This window comes from Pseudopipra pipra, chromosome 8, assembly GCF_036250125.1.
Source record: "Pseudopipra pipra isolate bDixPip1 chromosome 8, bDixPip1.hap1, whole genome shotgun sequence".
Taxonomy (NCBI): Eukaryota; Metazoa; Chordata; class Aves; order Passeriformes; family Pipridae; genus Pseudopipra; species Pseudopipra pipra.
Genome location: NC_087556.1, coordinates 24986865 through 25004593, shown reverse-complemented (window position 1 = coordinate 25004593; position 17729 = coordinate 24986865). Strand labels below are relative to the sequence as shown.

The following is a 17729-nucleotide window of genomic DNA, read 5'->3' as shown; positions in this document are numbered from 1 at the left end:
TGTTCACCAGCTTCTTCTGTATCTGTTGTTATCTACTGAAAATTCAGCTTAAAACTAGTAGCAGTTTCACTTGGAGGACTCCAGGAAAATACATTTAGGAAACAAGAACAGTGCTCTGTTTTGCAAAGCATGGGTGATTTAATTTCTGAATACAGCTTTATGAAATTCTTGCTGGTGAGTTAAGCCTCTGACAGGCACATCTAGTCATGTTCGCTGCTCTGTTGTTTGTTTGTTTTATTTCTGTGTTAATTGTTGCCTTTCAAATACCACAATTGCTCTGAGGCTACTGCCCCTGCCACTCTGACTGCTGTATTTTCCCTCCTGTAAAGTGGGACATGTGTAACCCGGCAGCTGACTTAATCAAGGTCTTCCACTGCAGAGAGTTCTGCCTCATTTGTGGCAGAAATCAAGGATTTGTTTTTGATTTGAATAAATGTTTGAACAGAAAGAATTTCTGACCCTAGATACCAAGGTAGATATATTTTTGTTGTGCATGCAATCAGCAGAGGGATCTAGGGACTGGCTTTATGGTTTTCATTAGGGTGTGCTTATTTTGTGACCTTGTGGAGCCACTTTTGCATCCCTACCCCTCTATTTCTACCTGTAATGTTCCTGTAAGAGTTTATGCTGTAGCACCACATTATTGCATGACCAACCTCATGGTAATAATAACTTTGATCTGCGTGGTGTGAGTGCAAATATTATTTTATTCACAACTCCAGCTCTCAACCAGCTTAAGGGTGGAGTCTCCCAAGCAGTGTTATTGCCCGTCACACCAAGGGATGTGGCTAGGACCTTACTGTGCTATTCCAGTGTAGTTTGGCAGGGGTGTGGTGCACATCCAGTCTCCCTCCAGTGACTTTGCTGCAGGGTCTGCTACCCCAGTGGAAGTAGCTCAAAGGCTCCCTGTCGGCGAGGCTGGCACTGACCCAGTGTCTGTGAGGTAGTGTCTCAGGCTTAGTGTCACACCAACTCCTGCATGAATGACAGGTCTCATAAGAGCCTATAAGAGTGCAAATGTTTTAGTAGGCTCAGTTCCTTAAGGCTCCTGCTTTAAAAGATTGAGGTGGGACCATGTGGTCCTTACCTGAGTGTACATACCGACAAGTGTTTATAGAAGGACTTCTGTTCACTTTAACAGACCTCAGTGAGCAAGGTGGTACCTGATGTAGTTTTGGAAAGAGCAGAGGAAGAGTTTAGTTAGTGTAGCTACAGAAGTATGGTCTTGCCCTTTAGGAAGAGCATTTTTCATGGTTAAGATGGCACAAAGGCATTTAAGAGGCTCTTGCCTTTTCCCACTCTGGGGGTCAGGAGCTGAAGTAGCTCAGACAATACAAGCATTTTCACCAGAAAATATGTAATCCCAACAGGAGCTGCTGGTTCCCAAACTTGTTGGACCAATGTACAGTGATCCACATCATTCCAACACTGGTCATGGAGTGAGAGTTACTCTGAAACATAGCTCTGCAGACTGTATGTGGATCACGAGTGATTTGAAGATCACAGGTTAGGAGCCACTAACTACCTAGGTGGAGGCAGGACAGTGACCTCAGTTGATACAGGAGGAAAAACAAATGTTTCAGCAATGAGACTCAGTGGTTGATGTTCCTCTGGTCAATATGATATAGAGTCTAGATAGTTTGATCATTATTTAAGTCCCGGTATTTTCAGACGTTAAACGACTTGGTCCCGGATATTTGGAAGTGGATCTTTTTGGAAGGTGTTCAACAAAACAAAACAGAGAGTGCAGTGGATGTGATTCTTATCTTAGAGGAGAAGTGTGCATAGGCAAGGGGGACGTTTTGTATCTGCATAGGCTTTCCTGTTTTTCTGTGCCTTTTGCTCCCAGCACAGCAAAGATCAGGCAAAGAGAAGGACACTTCTGCATCCTCTGTGTGAGGAAGCCCTGCTGTTTCTTAAAGCAGCGTTTCCCAGATGTTTTGTAAACTTGACCCTCTTTTGGCTCCTTGTCTCTGTGACACTTGGAATTATCATCAGGTCAGTTCCTTCTGGTGAGGGTGTGCCAGTTGTCCGTGTTGCTGGCTTCAGGTATACCCTTCTCCCTCTGCCCTCAGACAAACCCACAGCTTTCTGCAATTAAGAGCACTTGGCTGTTTGCAAGCAGTAATTGCAAATGAGCTCACTTTCCACCTTTGTAGAAGCTGAGGTGTGTAGTCTAAGGAGGCATCAATTTCACTGCAGAAATTAAAGACCTGACCCACTGAATCAACACTCTCAACATTTTGCAACCACTTACAGACTGGGAAGTTTAGTTTTGAGGGGTCTGGTGCTCACACTGAGATCCTCTTGTGTGGGATAGATGCTTTACTTGGCCTACTCTGATGGTTGGTTTAATCAAGGTGATAGATCCCCTCAGGTTTGCTGGTGCTCACAGACCAATGCACAGGAAGCTGCCCCACAGTGAGAAAATTGAAAGGATAATTTTGTACAACTTTTGCCTGCCCTTTCCAGACCTAACTTTGCATAATTTGCCTACACCATGATTCCTGCCTTGCTTTGGGAGGTGGGAAATTTGCAGCTGGGGAAGCTGAAGACATTACACGAGCAGGGGGTTTGGGTGATAGCAGCAGGACATAGAACATTATGAAGTAGTCTTGGCTTATGCAAAACACTGTACAAACAGTAACAGAGCTGTTTGCTTGAGTTTTGAACCCCATGGCCCCCATCTGTCACTCCTGAATTTCAGCATTGGTGCTCATGGCTTTTTTCCTTCCAGCTGTGCCTGATGCTTGAGTTCCCAAAGTGTGTACTAGCAAAGCTGTTCTAGAGCTGATGCTGTTGGCCCTGGAGGATAGTAGCCCCCCTTCCAGGCAGTGGAAAACAGACAGATTCAGAGGCAGGAGCTCTTTGTTGATAGGCAATCTAGCCTGACTGCTTGCCTGTCTCTGGTTTCCCTTAGTAGTTACTCACATAAGGGCATATTCTGCTTATCGCTTCTAATGGAGGAAGGTTTCTCTTCCCAGTGTTACTCTTTTTTAAAAACCATGTTATTTCCCATGCTTTATTGCTTCTCAGTGATTTTCTTTAACATTGCAGCTTATGCAAATTAAAAACAGGATCCAAGGGCACAGGGACACCCTCCCCTCCATTCCCCATATCTCAGGGCAATATTGTTATTCCTTGTGTGGCTTTCTTGGCTGCCCCATCTGTCTCCATCACCTCTTGTCACCTTCCATAGTAATTTCTGCTGATTAGCAAAGGCCTTTATCAGCTGAGGCGCTTTGGCAAGCCAAGTTCAGCCAACACTTCTGACTCTGTCACGAATTTCTACTTATTAAAAAAGTCCTTTCCCCTCCCAATAGTGGAAACACAATGAATCATTTCCCTCCCCTTTCTTTGTCATGAGCAAATCCCATCAGTGTTAGGACCCTGGCACTGACTTTCTGACTCCAGGAAGTCATGGATGAAACAATCCATGGAAACTGGAATCCCCATATAAAAGTAAGACATTATCTTGTAAGGAACACACCTCCCTTCTGGCTGCTGTCAGATTGCCATCTGATTGACAATAGTATGAGAAAAAATAACTTTTTTCTTCTATTCCGTAGTGCTGTGCTGTTGATTTGTCTGTTTTCACTGTAAGGTGGCAGTGCATGTTTAAATGCTCCATTCGGGAGATAGATTGTGTGGCAGGTGTGTGAGAGTTTCAGGCAGGACCCTGAGGTGGATGTCACAGCTTAAATAGGTTGACGGTGGGGTTGTGTCATATTTGATTGCAGACCTGTGCCTCTTTGGTGTATAGAAATATTAATAAGGAGTAGAAGCCGTCATAAAAATACTCGAGCAGTAAAATGGTCTTAGTTACACTGGAGGAAACTGCTTAGCTCAAAAGGAGAACCTGTAACTGCATGAGGGCTGAATTCTGTATTCTTTTTTACCAATGCAGCCCCAGTGTAACGGCAAAAAGAGTCTGACCTCACCTCATAAGCAGACTTCTCTGAGAAGCTGATCTTAGCTTGAACATATTGCTTGGCGATATATACAGATCTGGCATCTCCCAGGTTTTCATGTAAAAAAAAAGGTAGAGAATCAACAGCACAATAACAAGAACAACATGAAGAGGCAAAAGCAGGAGCTCCTTCCTGCTCTTTGGAGACAGAACTAACAGAACCTCCACAGCTGGAGCTTCTGTAGTCAGAGGCAGCACGTCTGTTTTAAACATAGATCATATATTAGTGTATTATTAATGCTTCCAATCAGTCTTCAGGCTGTCTGCTGCTGAATATTTATCATATGGCTTGCTTCACATACTGCATTCTGAAGTGTTCAAATAGAAGGTTAAATGTGAATATGCATTTGTCCATCATCCCTTTGAGAGTGGGTTTGTTCTCCTCCTAATCTCTGGCAGACGCTCTTGGCATGAAACAACTGGTGTCCTTAGGCCAATCCATCACTCAGATGTACCTTCAAATGAGACTCAATCTCAGCAATCAGAGAGCAAGACCAAGAGGTGGATCTGTTGTCTGGTAGATTTGGAAAGGAGCTAACAGCAATTTCCCTGTCTCCTTGTTGCCCCTACCACAGCTGCCTCTCCCTGCCTGGCTCTAAAAGAGCAACCAAGCTGGCAGCTCAGGGCTGAGCCACTGGCACAGGGGCAGGAAAAGAGTGAAGACATCTCTAGGAGATCTAGAGGCCTCGATATGCTGTACCTCTCCTTGGCAGTGAAAGGGGTGATTGGGAGATGTGCTTTAGAGGCTGTCTTAGAGCTTACAAATCGCCAGTCATGGGCAGTAGCTGCTGACAGCTGGCACCTGCTGTGATTGTAGGGGCATATGCCGTATGTCCCCCTTCCTTGAAGAGGAGAGGCTGGATTCTCCTGCTAGGCCATCCTGCTGGGGACTTTTAGGTTTCTCTGCCTAGTGGCACTGGGTGCTGTCCTGCTTCCACACTGTGCTCTGCAGTGTCACCAAGCCCACCAGGAGCTGGGTTTCTTCCTTGCACAAACAACGTCCTTGACCATTACAAAGCATTAGGCTGTGGACCTTTCTAGTATGCTCAGCACAAACTAGTAGGCTAATGGGAGTGTTGGGATGCATTTTAGCTGGTTTGTTCTTGGACCTCATTTGTTAAAAATCTGTGTTACTCTAAGTATGAGGTCATGCAGGAACAAAATGATACTCAGAGGATGCCTTTAAGCTTGAAGAATCAGCAGCTGCCAGATAGACAGTCTCCTGCATAGCTTTCTTATTCCCACTCTGTGCACCCACTGTGTATACAGAAGGAAACTTAGGTCTTGTGAGAGAAGAGGTGTGTGGTCGTGGAATTAAAGAATATATATATATATATATATATATATATACAGGGAGATGAAGGGATGACTTAAGATGTCCTCTACTCTGCTAAACATGATACTTTGCCTCTTATCCACATTAATTTCCTAGGAATAATATTTTCTTTAAAGAAAAAAGGATAAAAATAAATATTGTTATCCTGCATTAGCAGCAGGGCTGGAGCCCTGTGTCTTTCCCATGTCTTTCTTTCCAAGTGCTGCTGTCCTCAGAGGCCTTCCTAACATGTGCCAGACCTCCCTTGGCCCTGTCAAAGCCTGGCACACCGGTGAATGAAATATTTGCATGAGACAGCGCTGTCTCATGTAACATTTAAATTCCCATCTGAATCTGAGGCACAATTCCTGTTCACTTCCTAGCTAGGCTGCAGCATGGTTAAAAAGCTGCTCATCCTTCTGTAAAGTGGGGTTGTAGTGCTTGAGGAGGCTTAAAAGAGCTGCAGTAAAATTCAGGAAAGCGGAAGCAGCACTGTATGTACTTGCGTAGAATAGATCCCTTCCTTAGAGATGTGGCTTTTCCCAGAGGAAAAGCCAAGTGGCACATGAACCACTACTCCACCCTCACAAGGAAATTGCCTGGGCTGTTCTGCATTTACCAGCCACCCCAGGACTTCCCCACTTCATGTTTGTTCTGGGTGAAATGCTCCCTTCCACTGCCGTGCTCAGGGCTCCTCGCTGGCTCTGATGTGCCCCTGCTGCTCTGCTGTCTGCCTTCTCATTATTTCTTTAGGGTGATCCTACCTACCTTGTTAGGCAAAGTTTTCCATTGATGGGGTCTGCACTCACTTGGAGAACGTAAAGAGTATGTACAACGTGGGTCTCTCGGATTACCTTCCTTTTCCAGTCCTGATGGGACATCCCTTGCTTTTGGGGGAAGACCAGGACAAATAGGGGAACTGGAGAAAGCAGTAGTAACAACTTCTGGATCCGCAGTTGTTCCTGCTGCTCGGTCATGATGGCTTTGACTGATCTTCTGTCAGCACAGTCTGTCTTCCCAGACAGACAGTGGGGAAGTTGTACCTCCTTAGACATGCTTCAGTACCCCTGTCAGTGAGACTTCTTCACCTGAGGACCTCCAGAATTTGTGAGGGGGTCCCTTCTTGCTGCCCAACAGAACTGGATGTGCTTGTGGAATGTCTTTGTTTTTCTTCTTGCTTTTTAATTTGTTGACTGCTACTCCATGGTGCTCTGAAATACTCAGCCTCCTCCAGATCTCAGCTTTGAATGCCATACTGGACAAAGCAGCTACAGATCTTCTCCAAAGGCCTCATTGAGCCTTTTCCAGCTTCCAATAGTAGAGGGAAGATCTTTCTTTTATTGGAGGGATAAAAATGGAAGCACCTTCTTGGCTTTGTTTTGTTCTAACACCACAGTTGTCCTGATATTTTCCATCTCCATTTAAGGACTGAATTAAGATTCATATCCTGTGGGGTTTTTTGTACTCTGTTTAATATAACATTCTTTATTATTACTTTTAAGAAAGCTGAATTGCATTTACAGGAGATTTTTAATGTGTTGAAGTCTTTGGTTCCTTAATGTTTTTGTATGGTCACCAGTTCAACTTTAGACTCATGGCTTGAACTGAAAACAGGAAAGCCAGAAAGTGAGAATGTTTCCAAAATGTCACTTTCTCTTTGCAGTGTATTTATAAAAGTTGCAAAAAAATACCAAGATCTCCCACACCAACATTTTCGGAGCACTGAGAAAGGAACTAGTCTTTTCTCTACAGCTATGCCTACATCCCTTCCCTCCAAAAAAGCAGCTTACTCTAGTTACACAGTACAAGTACACAGTGACCCTCGAGGCTATCAGAAATGTTTTAGAAGGGCAGGTAATTCTAACAGTTTACCAGACAGAGAAGCAGGAAAGCAGGAATGTTTTGGTGTGTCCAGACTGTATCAGTGCAGGGAGATGGGAGTGACACTTTCCTCCTCAAGCAGCTTTTCACTAAATTACTCAAGCCCAGATGAGCATCTCAGACACCAATTGAAGATTTCCCCTGTGCTCTCTGACCTCATGGTAGCACATCCTACGGGGATGGCTCAACACCAGCTTAGTAATGAGATAACCACAGGGAACCCAGAGAGACAAATTTATGACACCAGGAAATGGCTTTACCTCACAGGACAAACTGTTTTGTTGCCAGAATTGGGGATGAAGATAAACCACTTTCTCCTGTCTGAAACAAAAGGCTTTAACACTTTCTAGATTAGCAGCTATGTAGAAAAAGGCAGCCAAAAGGGGCAGTGTCTTGGAAGCTTTAGAGCTTCTGCTACTGGACTCTTAAAGGCTGTAATTTCATTAACCTTTCAGCTTGTGTAATCATGACAAAGTCAAAGCCACATATTCAGATTTTGGATCTGATTTAACTTCCTAGTCCATTTTCTTATCTCATGATCTATGGATGAGTATCTTATTTGCCTGTTGGCAGAAGAAGTTTGGAGCAGGGAGTGGTATATATGTCGTGGTTTTTTTACATGGACATTTCATGGACTAAATAATGCTGGCAGATACTGTTTTCTTCCACCACAAGGAGAACATATAATTTATTCTTGTCTCATTACATTAAAAGAAATACAGCACAAAAGGAAAAGGGAAGAAAACCACCAAAAAAGGATATGAAGATATAATCCTTTCTAGCCAGAAAAATACCAACTCTATGACATCCTTGTGTGTGGGGAAACTCAGCTCCTAGATTATTTTGATAAACTTTGTTACAATCAGTTTCACACAAACCCCAGTCGTTTATTTAATCTTAACTGCTTTCAGAAATGTCATCCAGTAAGGACATGGAGATTGTTATTTTTTTTTAGTTTCAAAAAAAGAGTTTGTTTATTTTTCTTCTATTATTTGGTTTCTCTCTGCAGATTTATAAGGGCTCTGTCACTAACAGCCTTGTATTTGCTTGTGAGCTGGGTGTGTGATTTGCCTGCCTGCAAGGGCAGGAGCATCCACAGTGGGAGGCAGCTGGCTGGGAAGTAGATGGAGCCTACCCACCCCAGCAATGCTTCCTGCACAGCCAGCATGAGCATGCCAAAGTAACCCTAAAGTAGTAGCAAGTCATAACATAGTTTTGGTCCATTCCAGGATAGTGCCATCACTAAAAGGGAACCAAGTCCTTTTGTGTTATCTACAGGATGAAATCAGAAAAACTCCCTCTATCCCATTAGTCTCTTATGTAGAGACTTCCTTCTGGTGGCTCATACAAGCAGGGCTTTGGTGGCAGCCACCAAGGGTTCACAAAGCTGCTGTGCCTTTGGTGGTTCTTGGCCATGTGCTGCATTTCCTGTACAAACTTAAGACAGCAGCATCCAGTTTCAAGAAGTGCCATGGACGCTGCTGTAATTGCTGTCTCCCCACACCCCTCTGCTGCCTGCCCTGCAATACCTTTCTGTGCAGTTTGCTCTGAGAGCAAGAGTGGATCTGTTGCTCACACCTCCTTCAAGTGTGCCATCCTGTGTGACTTGTGATGGGGGGCTGCACTCACACAGAGTGCAGCTCTGTGAACCTCTCAAGCTCTGGAACTTCTCAGCTGGGAACATAATGGGGTTGCAGAGCTCGGCCACTGGCACTGTTGACAGCCATGGTTGGAGCCAGGAATGAAACCCTGTCTGCTGACCTTTCTGCTTGGTGCTGTTGTGCTATCTCACATGGCAGCTGATGCCCCTAACCTTCCCCTTTCATCTGTTCCTTCCTTAGGCAAGATTCTGTTCCGGAGGAGCCACGTCCGAGACGTAGCTGTGAAGAGGCTAAAGCCCATCGACGAGTACTGCAGGGTAAGAGCTCCGAGGAGTGCCGGGCAGCCCTGATGTGTGGGGGCTCAGTGCTGGGCTTTCCCTGATGGATACTGCTGACAGGCAGTGTGTTGAGTCTATCACAGGGAATATGGTCCTTCCCAAACACTACCAAGACTAACAGGGCAGGTGGAAAAAGGACACTGTTTGCTCCCAGGGTCCTCGTAGCATTTTACCATGCAAACTTTACGCACTGGGTTGGTGCCTCATTTCCTCAGTAAAGGCTCTAAGCCTCATCTGCCCTAAATGTGAATTTTATTTCTACATCAACCACAATGACTCAGGAGCTGAAAGGCAGAGAAGCACAACTAAGATGATGTTTTTTTCTGTTTCCTGTCTGTCTGTCCTGCCGTGCCACATGAGGACAGTGCCGGCTGGCACAGCACTGAGGGTGTACCAGTGTCTTCTAGGAGTGCTTTCCTGATGAGTGAAAGCCTGGAAATTTATTGTAGGACAGAAAAGCACAGCTCTGTTGAGAAGAATATTAAGTCACCTAATCTTTCCTTTCTAGCCTAGAGTTTATGATATGATGATAATTAATCCTCTGTCAGTAGATTAAAAGTTGTTTCTAAGCAAGGAGGATTCCCAGTTTTTGTAGAAGTATTGAGCATGTCAGCACATAATTTAAACCGGAGACTTCCTCTCTTATTTCCCATGACGTTTCTTTCCATTTTTAGAAAGCCAGAGGAGCAGGTGGAGGGGGAAAAAATGCACTCCCAAGAACTTCTCCAGTCGGACATTTGCTTCTGCAAAATTGGAAGCAGATTGCCAAAGTGCCTGAGGCATGCTGGGGGCTGGTGGTGAAACCCATGCCATCTGCACCCCCAGGGCAAGGAAGCTTAATTAAAGTCTTATCTCATAAGATCAGGCTTTTTTGTGTGACAATTAATGCACTGTCTTCCTGCTGGCAGCTGAATGGCTGTCTTTAAAATATGTAGGGTTTCACTGAGTCCCCAGCCGCCTCCTTCAGACAGGAACTGCTGGCGACAGGAGCGATGAGGGCTGCCTGATGTCAGGGTTCACTCAACAGATGCATGGTGGAGAAAGCAGTGACTTGTGCTGTGGGGGCAGCCAGTTCTCTGTGACCCCGTTGTCTGTGCTCCAGACAGACCTGACCTGACCTGGCCAGGCCTGCCGGCGCTCCACTGGTCATGGCCGAGAGATGTGTTGTGGCATTGGCTGCTGGCACATTTGTTAACACCAAGGTGCTGTGATTTTTGTTCTCATTTCCTTTTTTCTCTTCTGAAGAAGTCTGGCTCAGGTCACAGAAGCATAGAATCATAGAATGGTTTCACTTTGGTTCAGATCTGCTGCTGCTGCCCAGACACGGCTGGATGCTTCCCTGAAGCCAAGCTGTTTACTTAATCTGTATATTAATAGGTGATGATTTTGTGAACATAAACCCAGCCAGGTTGGATTAACCCAGTTTCCCCTAGCCCAGTGTTTCCTTTTTCCAGCAGCAGTGACAGTGGTGCTCAGCACTGAGTATGACAAACCTGTAATGACTTCTCCAGAATATTATCCCAGCTTCCAGTGGTCTCTGGCTCATATGCTTCTTGTGCCTGATGTAGTGGCTTTTTATTTCATTTGTGTATTACTGGAGTTTCTATTTAATTTGCCTCAGTACTTCAAAGTAGAAGGTGCTTAAGTCTGGATGGCATTTGCAGAGCAAGGCTTACAGTCACAGAAAAACTTGAGCAGGAATTGCATCTCATGTCTGTGTGAGTGCTTCAAGAGGGCTACATCCTCCATAGTGTCTTTCTGCATGGGGTGTCAGGCTTTTAAAGAAAGAAGGCCCTGACTAACTCTTCCATTCCCCAGGGATGTGTCCTGTTGGAGAGTGTATGACATTGGTTGTGACTGCAAGTCACCCACTGCAAGTGGGTGAGCCCTTCAGCCAGTGCTGGAAAGTAAAGGAATGCCAATTTTTTTTTCCTCATCCCCTGCATTTCACTCTAAACCCATGCCTGGACATTACTTTGTGTCCAGTGTGGATGATAGACAAGTCTGTGCCCAGTCTTCAAAAACAGTGTAGAAGTAACTGTGATGTCTTGCCTGTCATCAGATCCACTTATGAGCTGATTTCTTTGCCTTTTGCTACATCTTTCTGCTAATTACAGAGAGTAAATGAACATGGTAGCTGGTCACACCATTGTCTGGCACAGGACAATGGCACAGTAGTTTTTAAATCCCACAGCACATAGTTGGCAACCTGTGTAAATAGAGGGACTAGAGAGTTGCAACTCATACCTCTCCCGACCTTTAGAAGTCTCACATTTTATCAGAACAAGTTTTTCTTTTGAACGTTTATGGTTTGTCCAATTAGTATTTCTCCAGAGAATATTGTCATATGTTATTGCTGTTCCGAACCTGACATAGGATATGAAAGTCCACAAGACTGAAAGTAATATGAAAATCAGACACTGAACATCAAAGGTACAAAGAGCTTGGGGAAACAGCTTGTAGAAGGAGAGATCTGTGGTACAGTGAAGTCAGTGGTAGTTCTGCTACTGACCTTCTGTGAGGATGGAGTTTCATCTCTGGGGCTTAGCAAAGACTCAAAATTCAGAAATGCTTTCTTGATACCTTCACTGAAGGACACCACTTAAAAAATTTCTGGGAACGTGACCTTTGTAACCTTACTGCAACCTTTCTATCCTGATATGAAGTTACCTGGGAACGACTGAAAACTGGGAATTGGGAATAGAAAATTAGGTGATGAATCTGAACCAAAGTGGCCTTACTTTACCAGCCTAAACCAGACACAGGGTCTCTCTCCCTTCAGCTGTACTACAGAGACAACCTGAGTGACTTGCTTAGCTTCAGTGCTAGTTTCTGGAAAGCTGAAGTGAAATTTAATGAATCCTCTCTTGTTGTAAGAAGAGAAGATTTTTTTTTCCTAATAAAGCAATATTGCTCACTACTGTTTCTTACTCTGTGGCAGGTACTGGCACATGTGCATGACTCAAGAGTGGGATCATGCCCACTTCTTGGGAAGTGTTACCCATTTTCTGCATTTAATCCCCTGTCCAGTAGACATTTTGACTCATTAGAGAATTGTACACAAGTGTAGAGCAAGAGCATTATTTTGACAAGTTCAGTTCTGCTTCTGTAAGGGTTCAAAGCTTATGTCCCATGCTAGTCCTAAAATGTGTAGGCTGACAATTTTGAAAAATTTAGAGAATTATGCTGGAATGATGTGGGTGAAGTTTATTGAATAAATCTGACATGGGATAATAAAACGAATAAATGAAAAAATAGACCTCTGTCCACTGGAATCTGTGAGGAAGCAGAGGAGGGAGGCAGGTTCCAGATGCAAAGTTCATGGTAATTTTTTTGCAAGATGAAGGTCCTCCATCCATTTCACCTGTCCTGGAAAGACAAAGTACAAATGGACCCTGGTAAATGAAGGGTGCAAATATTTGACCATTTGTTGTTTTTGCAGACTGTCTCTGTCAGAGCCTGGTGATTTGCATGGCTGAGAAGCAGGTTTGACTCCTGCTGTGTGGATGTGTTTGTTGTTCCTGCACTGCCGGGCACAGGAGCAGGGACAGGCAGAGGCTGTCTGACAGTTTGTGGGAATACTTGGGAAGCAAGAGGAGGTCTGCAGAATGTTCTGTATCAGGGGCATGATCCTTCTGGCCCTCTGTAGCACTCATACCTGGGTGACTCCTCATTGCATTGTACCAGCTTAGAGAAATTCCATCAGAGGTAACTAGGCCAGTGGTTTTGCTAAGGCTGCAAGAAACTGCAATGGAAATAGGAGGAGTGGGCTACACAGGGGAAGATTTCCAGAAGTTGTCTCGTCCGTAAACATGAAAGTGCAGGATCTGGGTGGCTTTACTGGTAACCTGAGTGAGTTACCAAACAAACTGTGTTTTCCCCAGTAAATGTGTGCTGCCCACTGGAACTGGTGTCACTGGATGATTTCCCTTTTAACTGTAGGCTTGGAATTAGTTTAGTGTGATTTAAGGTCTTCTGGGCTCATTGGGCCTGATTTTCTTAATTTGTTTAAGAATTTTTGCCAATGTGAAAGAAAGAGCAACTTCATAGACCTCTCTTCCCAGTGGTATTTTATTTATGAACCTTTTGATCTCCCAAACACACCTCTGGTGAGTGTTTGTCCAGTATGTACAATCCTGTGTTCAAGAAAGACCTCTCAGGTCAGTGGTTCACAAAAATATCGATCTCTCCTTACCCAACCCTCTGGGAAGATTTTGGCCAGCATTTGCTGACTTGTGTATTTTTGTGTGTCAATCCTAATTGAGGGAAGCATCTTTGTGCAGGGAAGATCTTAAGATGTGAAGTCCCATTGTCACAAACATTTACCTGGATTTGTCACATGCTGTCATGTTTTCCCAACTGGATGTGACTTTAAGTAGAAGCTTAGGGGCTTTTCTGTATTGAGGCTTGAGTACCCAAATGGACACCACCTAAATAAAAATTAAATGAGCAAGTCACATCCACGCCAGGAAGTACTGGTCATTCTTTTATTAATGTTCACTATGTGAGAGACCATACTTCAAAAACATAATTACCTCCCTCTTGGTCTCTCAGTCATGCCTTTCTGTCGAGGTTTAATTCTTGAACCTGTTGAGACAGGTACACAGACATTTCTCTCTCTGTCCCTTGTACAACAAAGCTAGTGTTCATTGAAGATGGAGTGATAGTCCTGGTCAAGAATGAGAGTTTAAGTGAAATACCTTCAAACTTTATCTGTATTTTTTTAATCTGCATTTCAGAATCCTCACGCACTTAGACCTGCTGCAGTTATGAGAGTTAGTTATTTGCAACACCCCTCTCAGCACCTGGAGCAGGGCCTGGCTTTCCATTGCCTTGTGGTCCTTCCATGCCAGAAGCCCTTAGATGTTTCAGTTAGTTCCAAAACTCTGTTTCAGTTAGTTCCAAAACTTCTTCCCTCAGTTCTTTATTTTTTCTTGCTTTTTCTCCAGAGTCACTACCATGCACTCTTCATCCACTTCTCTGCCTGACTATCAGTGTTTGCCATCCACCCTCTATACTTCAGTGCGTTCATTCAAGCTTGGAGTTACTTGAGGCTCTCAACCAAACAGAAGATGTTTTCACATAGATGAAACAATTTACTTCTTTGTCCTGAGAACTTATCTATTTTAATTCCACCTTCCCCCTTGCTGGACTCATGACCATTCCCAAACATCTGGCACTAGTGATTAATATTAATGAAAATGATAAACAATGGAGAACTTACATGAAAAGTCAGAGAGTCATAACCATGCATTACTGTGAGCTGACTGTGTATTTGTGTGCAGATCTGGACATTAGGGATCTAAAAGATGTGCATCTGAAGTGCCTCAACAGGGTGTGTAGAGACAGTCAGTGATTCACTCCATGAAGAGCCAGACATCCATAGAAAGGTAGACAAAGGACCCCCTGAAGGTGCTTTCTCTAATGATTATACAAGTTGACAGACAAGTGCAACCGGTCTCCCATTTAAGATGCATGACCTTCAGTGGGGTGAACTCATTCTGTGCCTATATACACACACACCTACACATGTGCTGTTTATCTCTACATATACGTCTGTAGTCAGTTTTTTATAAATGTATCTGCATAAATGCAACCCACAGCACTCAATGCATCGTTACAAGCACCTGCAGGGTTTTATACCCATGTGCATGTGTTCCATGAAGCCTTTGAGCTGTAATACAGTCCCACAGAGCTGTTTCCAGTTCATGTAACCTTAAGCCATGAGCCCCTGCCTGCTCTTGGTGCTCTGTTGGCTCCGAATGCCATGTGTGGCACCCAGCAGCCTTCCTGCCGGTGGGCTGGTGCTGTGTGAGCAGCCAGCCCTCCTCAGCTCCGAGGGCTGCCTGCTCATGCCCTGCCTGATGTTACAGCTTTTCAAGTCATGCACTCTGCGAGACTGTCCGTAACCTGTAATATAGAGAGACAGACATCATTACAGGCTGAAATAGCACATAAAAGCCTGTCTTCTAAGGAGCACGTGAGGGCTGAGCAGCGCACGTCCGCCTTCGCACGCCGAGCAAGGAAACACGCTGTTACTGATAATACTTGATGCTTGTGCAAGGCTGAATTCTGCTCGCTGGCACTTTTTATCTCTCACCTTTCCTGTGTAAGTTCCTTGCTGTTTCTGGATGCTTGCTGTTTGTAGCTGTGTGCATTTACCTCTGGTTTCCACATCCCCAGAAGAATGTCACTTCCCTGTCCTTTCTGTCCTTTCATCATCTCTTTTCCTCTTTGTCTTTACACGTCTCTCCTTCAGGCTGTTGCAGCTCTGTCATGCTGGAAGTGCCAGAAACTTGCATTTTCCCCTTTCAGAGTAACAGTGGTGTCCCTCATCACCTAAATGCACTTTTTGTTTCCTTGCTGGAATCCCGTTGGCCTTGGCTTGTTCCTGGGTAGATGTTGTGTATTTGCTGGACACATTTGTTTCTCTAAAGAGCTTTGCTTCTCCCTGGTGCTATCCAAAATTAATAGATGGATTTTGACTGCTTTTATACTCTTTGTTTGCACTTTTTTACCCTTTCTTACTGCTTCTTAGGATTTTGTTCCTTAAAAAAAACAAGTAAAAATTGATTGGCTGGACTATACACCTCAGCTTCCCTGAAAATATGCAATGGCAAATTACTATGGGGTGGATTTTAGTCCATCTCCGTGCACAGGGCTGGAAATTGCAGCACTTCGGGAGATGATTCAGAAGCAGGAGAGCCAGCCCTGCCCCAGGGTGGGAAGGTGGACAGCTGGATGTGGAAATGACTTTGATTTTTATCCATTCCCTGCAAAGGCCTGGAGTCATGGAGGTGCTTTTCAGTTATCCCCCTTCGTCTCAGCAGGACCACAGTGCTTCTGGAGATTTACAGGCAGCCAACCACTGATTCAGGGGGTTCAGATTTCCTAAAGCTTACCTTGATAGAAACAAAAATCTCCACAGCAGCTTGGTAGGATTTGTGTTCCTCCATCACTGAAAATCCACTCAGTCCTCCAGTATTGATATCTGGAGCTTGGTTGTTGGAAAGGGTGAGCACCTGTGACCTGTAGGGAAATGGAGACTCTTTGAGAATGCGTCTGATGTCCAAGAGCCCCCGTGATGGGTGTAACTCGGGTATTTGTGTTTCTCTAGTAATGATACGTATCATTTGCAGTGCTTGCTCTTGCCCCATTGACTGTGCAAGATCGAGCCCTTTGGGATTTCAAAACACACTGTAGATATTGAATATCTGAGCCTCCTAACCTTTCTGCAGATTAGGTAAGTGTTATTGCTCAGCATTGTAAGGGTGTAACTGAAGATATATCCCAGCTGAATTTGATGGAAAGAGGTTAAGTAACCTGCCCTAACCAAGAAGGGCGTTAGTAATAGAGCCATTGCTAAATCTCAGCCCCATCCACTGATGGTTAGGCAGTATTGCTTTGCCGTGTACATCTGTCTCCTGTTTGAGATGCAAATGAATAAAACATGCTTTAATGTTGTCTATGTCATTGTTAGCCCATGCTGTGGAGGCATTTCTCTTTCAAAATGCTGTGATCATTATTCCTGGGCAGTTCCTGACTTTCCAGTGTTATTCCTGGTTTGCCAGCTGGATGCATGTGTTTACATAGAATAGAAGTGAGGGCAGAGAACTCTCACCTTTGCTGTGCTTTTAGGCAAGATTGAACAGACAGCGGTGGGGACCAGGGCATCCTTAGTTCTCATAAAAGTGCTTGAGTTTTCCTGCTGTTACATTTCATCCTGTGTTAGTGCAACAGTCAGTGGTGCATGCCCCAGCACTTGGACCCACCAGCTTCTGTATCTGATGCTGCTTCCTCATTGCTAGGCATCTTCTTCTGCTCTATAGTGCAGTTCCATGTGACCAAGGGCCAGGACCTCATTCTTCACAGGCCTAGTGATACCAAATGGATTTTCCTAGTATTTTTATATCATCCCTCCACCAGGGAAAAGAGGGAGGACACACTTGACTTTGAATTTCTGACCACTTCAAAAAAAAGACACCATCATTTAATGCTGGAGACCTGCAGTTTCCGAGCAGTATTTTTTCAGCTCTTTTCCTTCACATCCCCAAGCAAAAGTGGACTTGGAAACAAATCTGGCCACTTCTAAAGCCTGGTTAAAAACAGCTGTGAGGGTAACCAACTTCCCTGTCCTGCCTTTGTGCTTTGGCTGGGCCTACTGGTGTGTCTGACCAAGATCAGTCAGATGTCTCATGGTTAGTATAACCTGTTTGCCCTAATGCATCTTCATTTAGCTCTGGTGCTGTTTTTCATCCATCTTTCAAGATTGTTTGTCCTATTTTCAACTAGCAGAAGAGCCAGACAATCTCATTTTGTCAAACAGGTTTACAGCAACTCTAAGAAGCTTGGTCTATATTTAACCTGTGGCCTATTTTAAGCATAACACAGGAGGAGGTGAAGTCCAGCCTCTTTTCTGCTCCTGCTTGACATTTCTGGAGGCAATCACAGAGCCCCCCCTGTTTGGGCTGGAGACAGCTCTTTTGCCTCTTTTAGTACCACCAAGCTATAGATTCTGAACAGCAAACTCATAGCACATTTCTGCCTTGTGTGCTTGTCTTGTTGAAGTTCCTCTTTCCAGTACACTTTGACATAGTGTGGTTGACTGTACATAACTGTTGCTG

At 44.4% G+C, this 17729-nt stretch overlaps 1 protein-coding gene and 1 long non-coding RNA gene across 4 annotated transcripts in view; one reads left to right on the top strand and one right to left on the bottom strand.

Moving 5' to 3' along the window:
• SH3PXD2A (SH3 and PX domains 2A) overlaps nt 1-17729 on the top strand; it is a 260811-nt gene that overhangs the window by 95810 nt on the left and 147272 nt on the right. For all 3 annotated transcript variants that reach the window (XM_064663221.1, XM_064663220.1, XM_064663222.1), the window contains exon 4: nt 9008-9084. In XM_064663221.1, coding sequence (XP_064519291.1) covers nt 9008-9084 — 77 coding nt within the window. The remainder of the gene's footprint in view (nt 1-9007; nt 9085-17729) is intronic.
• On the bottom strand, nt 12287-13988 carry LOC135418455 (uncharacterized). The gene is made up of 2 exons (XR_010432450.1): nt 13432-13988; nt 12287-12474 (listed from the first exon to the last, which is right to left on the bottom strand). It is a non-coding gene; the product is annotated as an uncharacterized LOC135418455 (long non-coding RNA).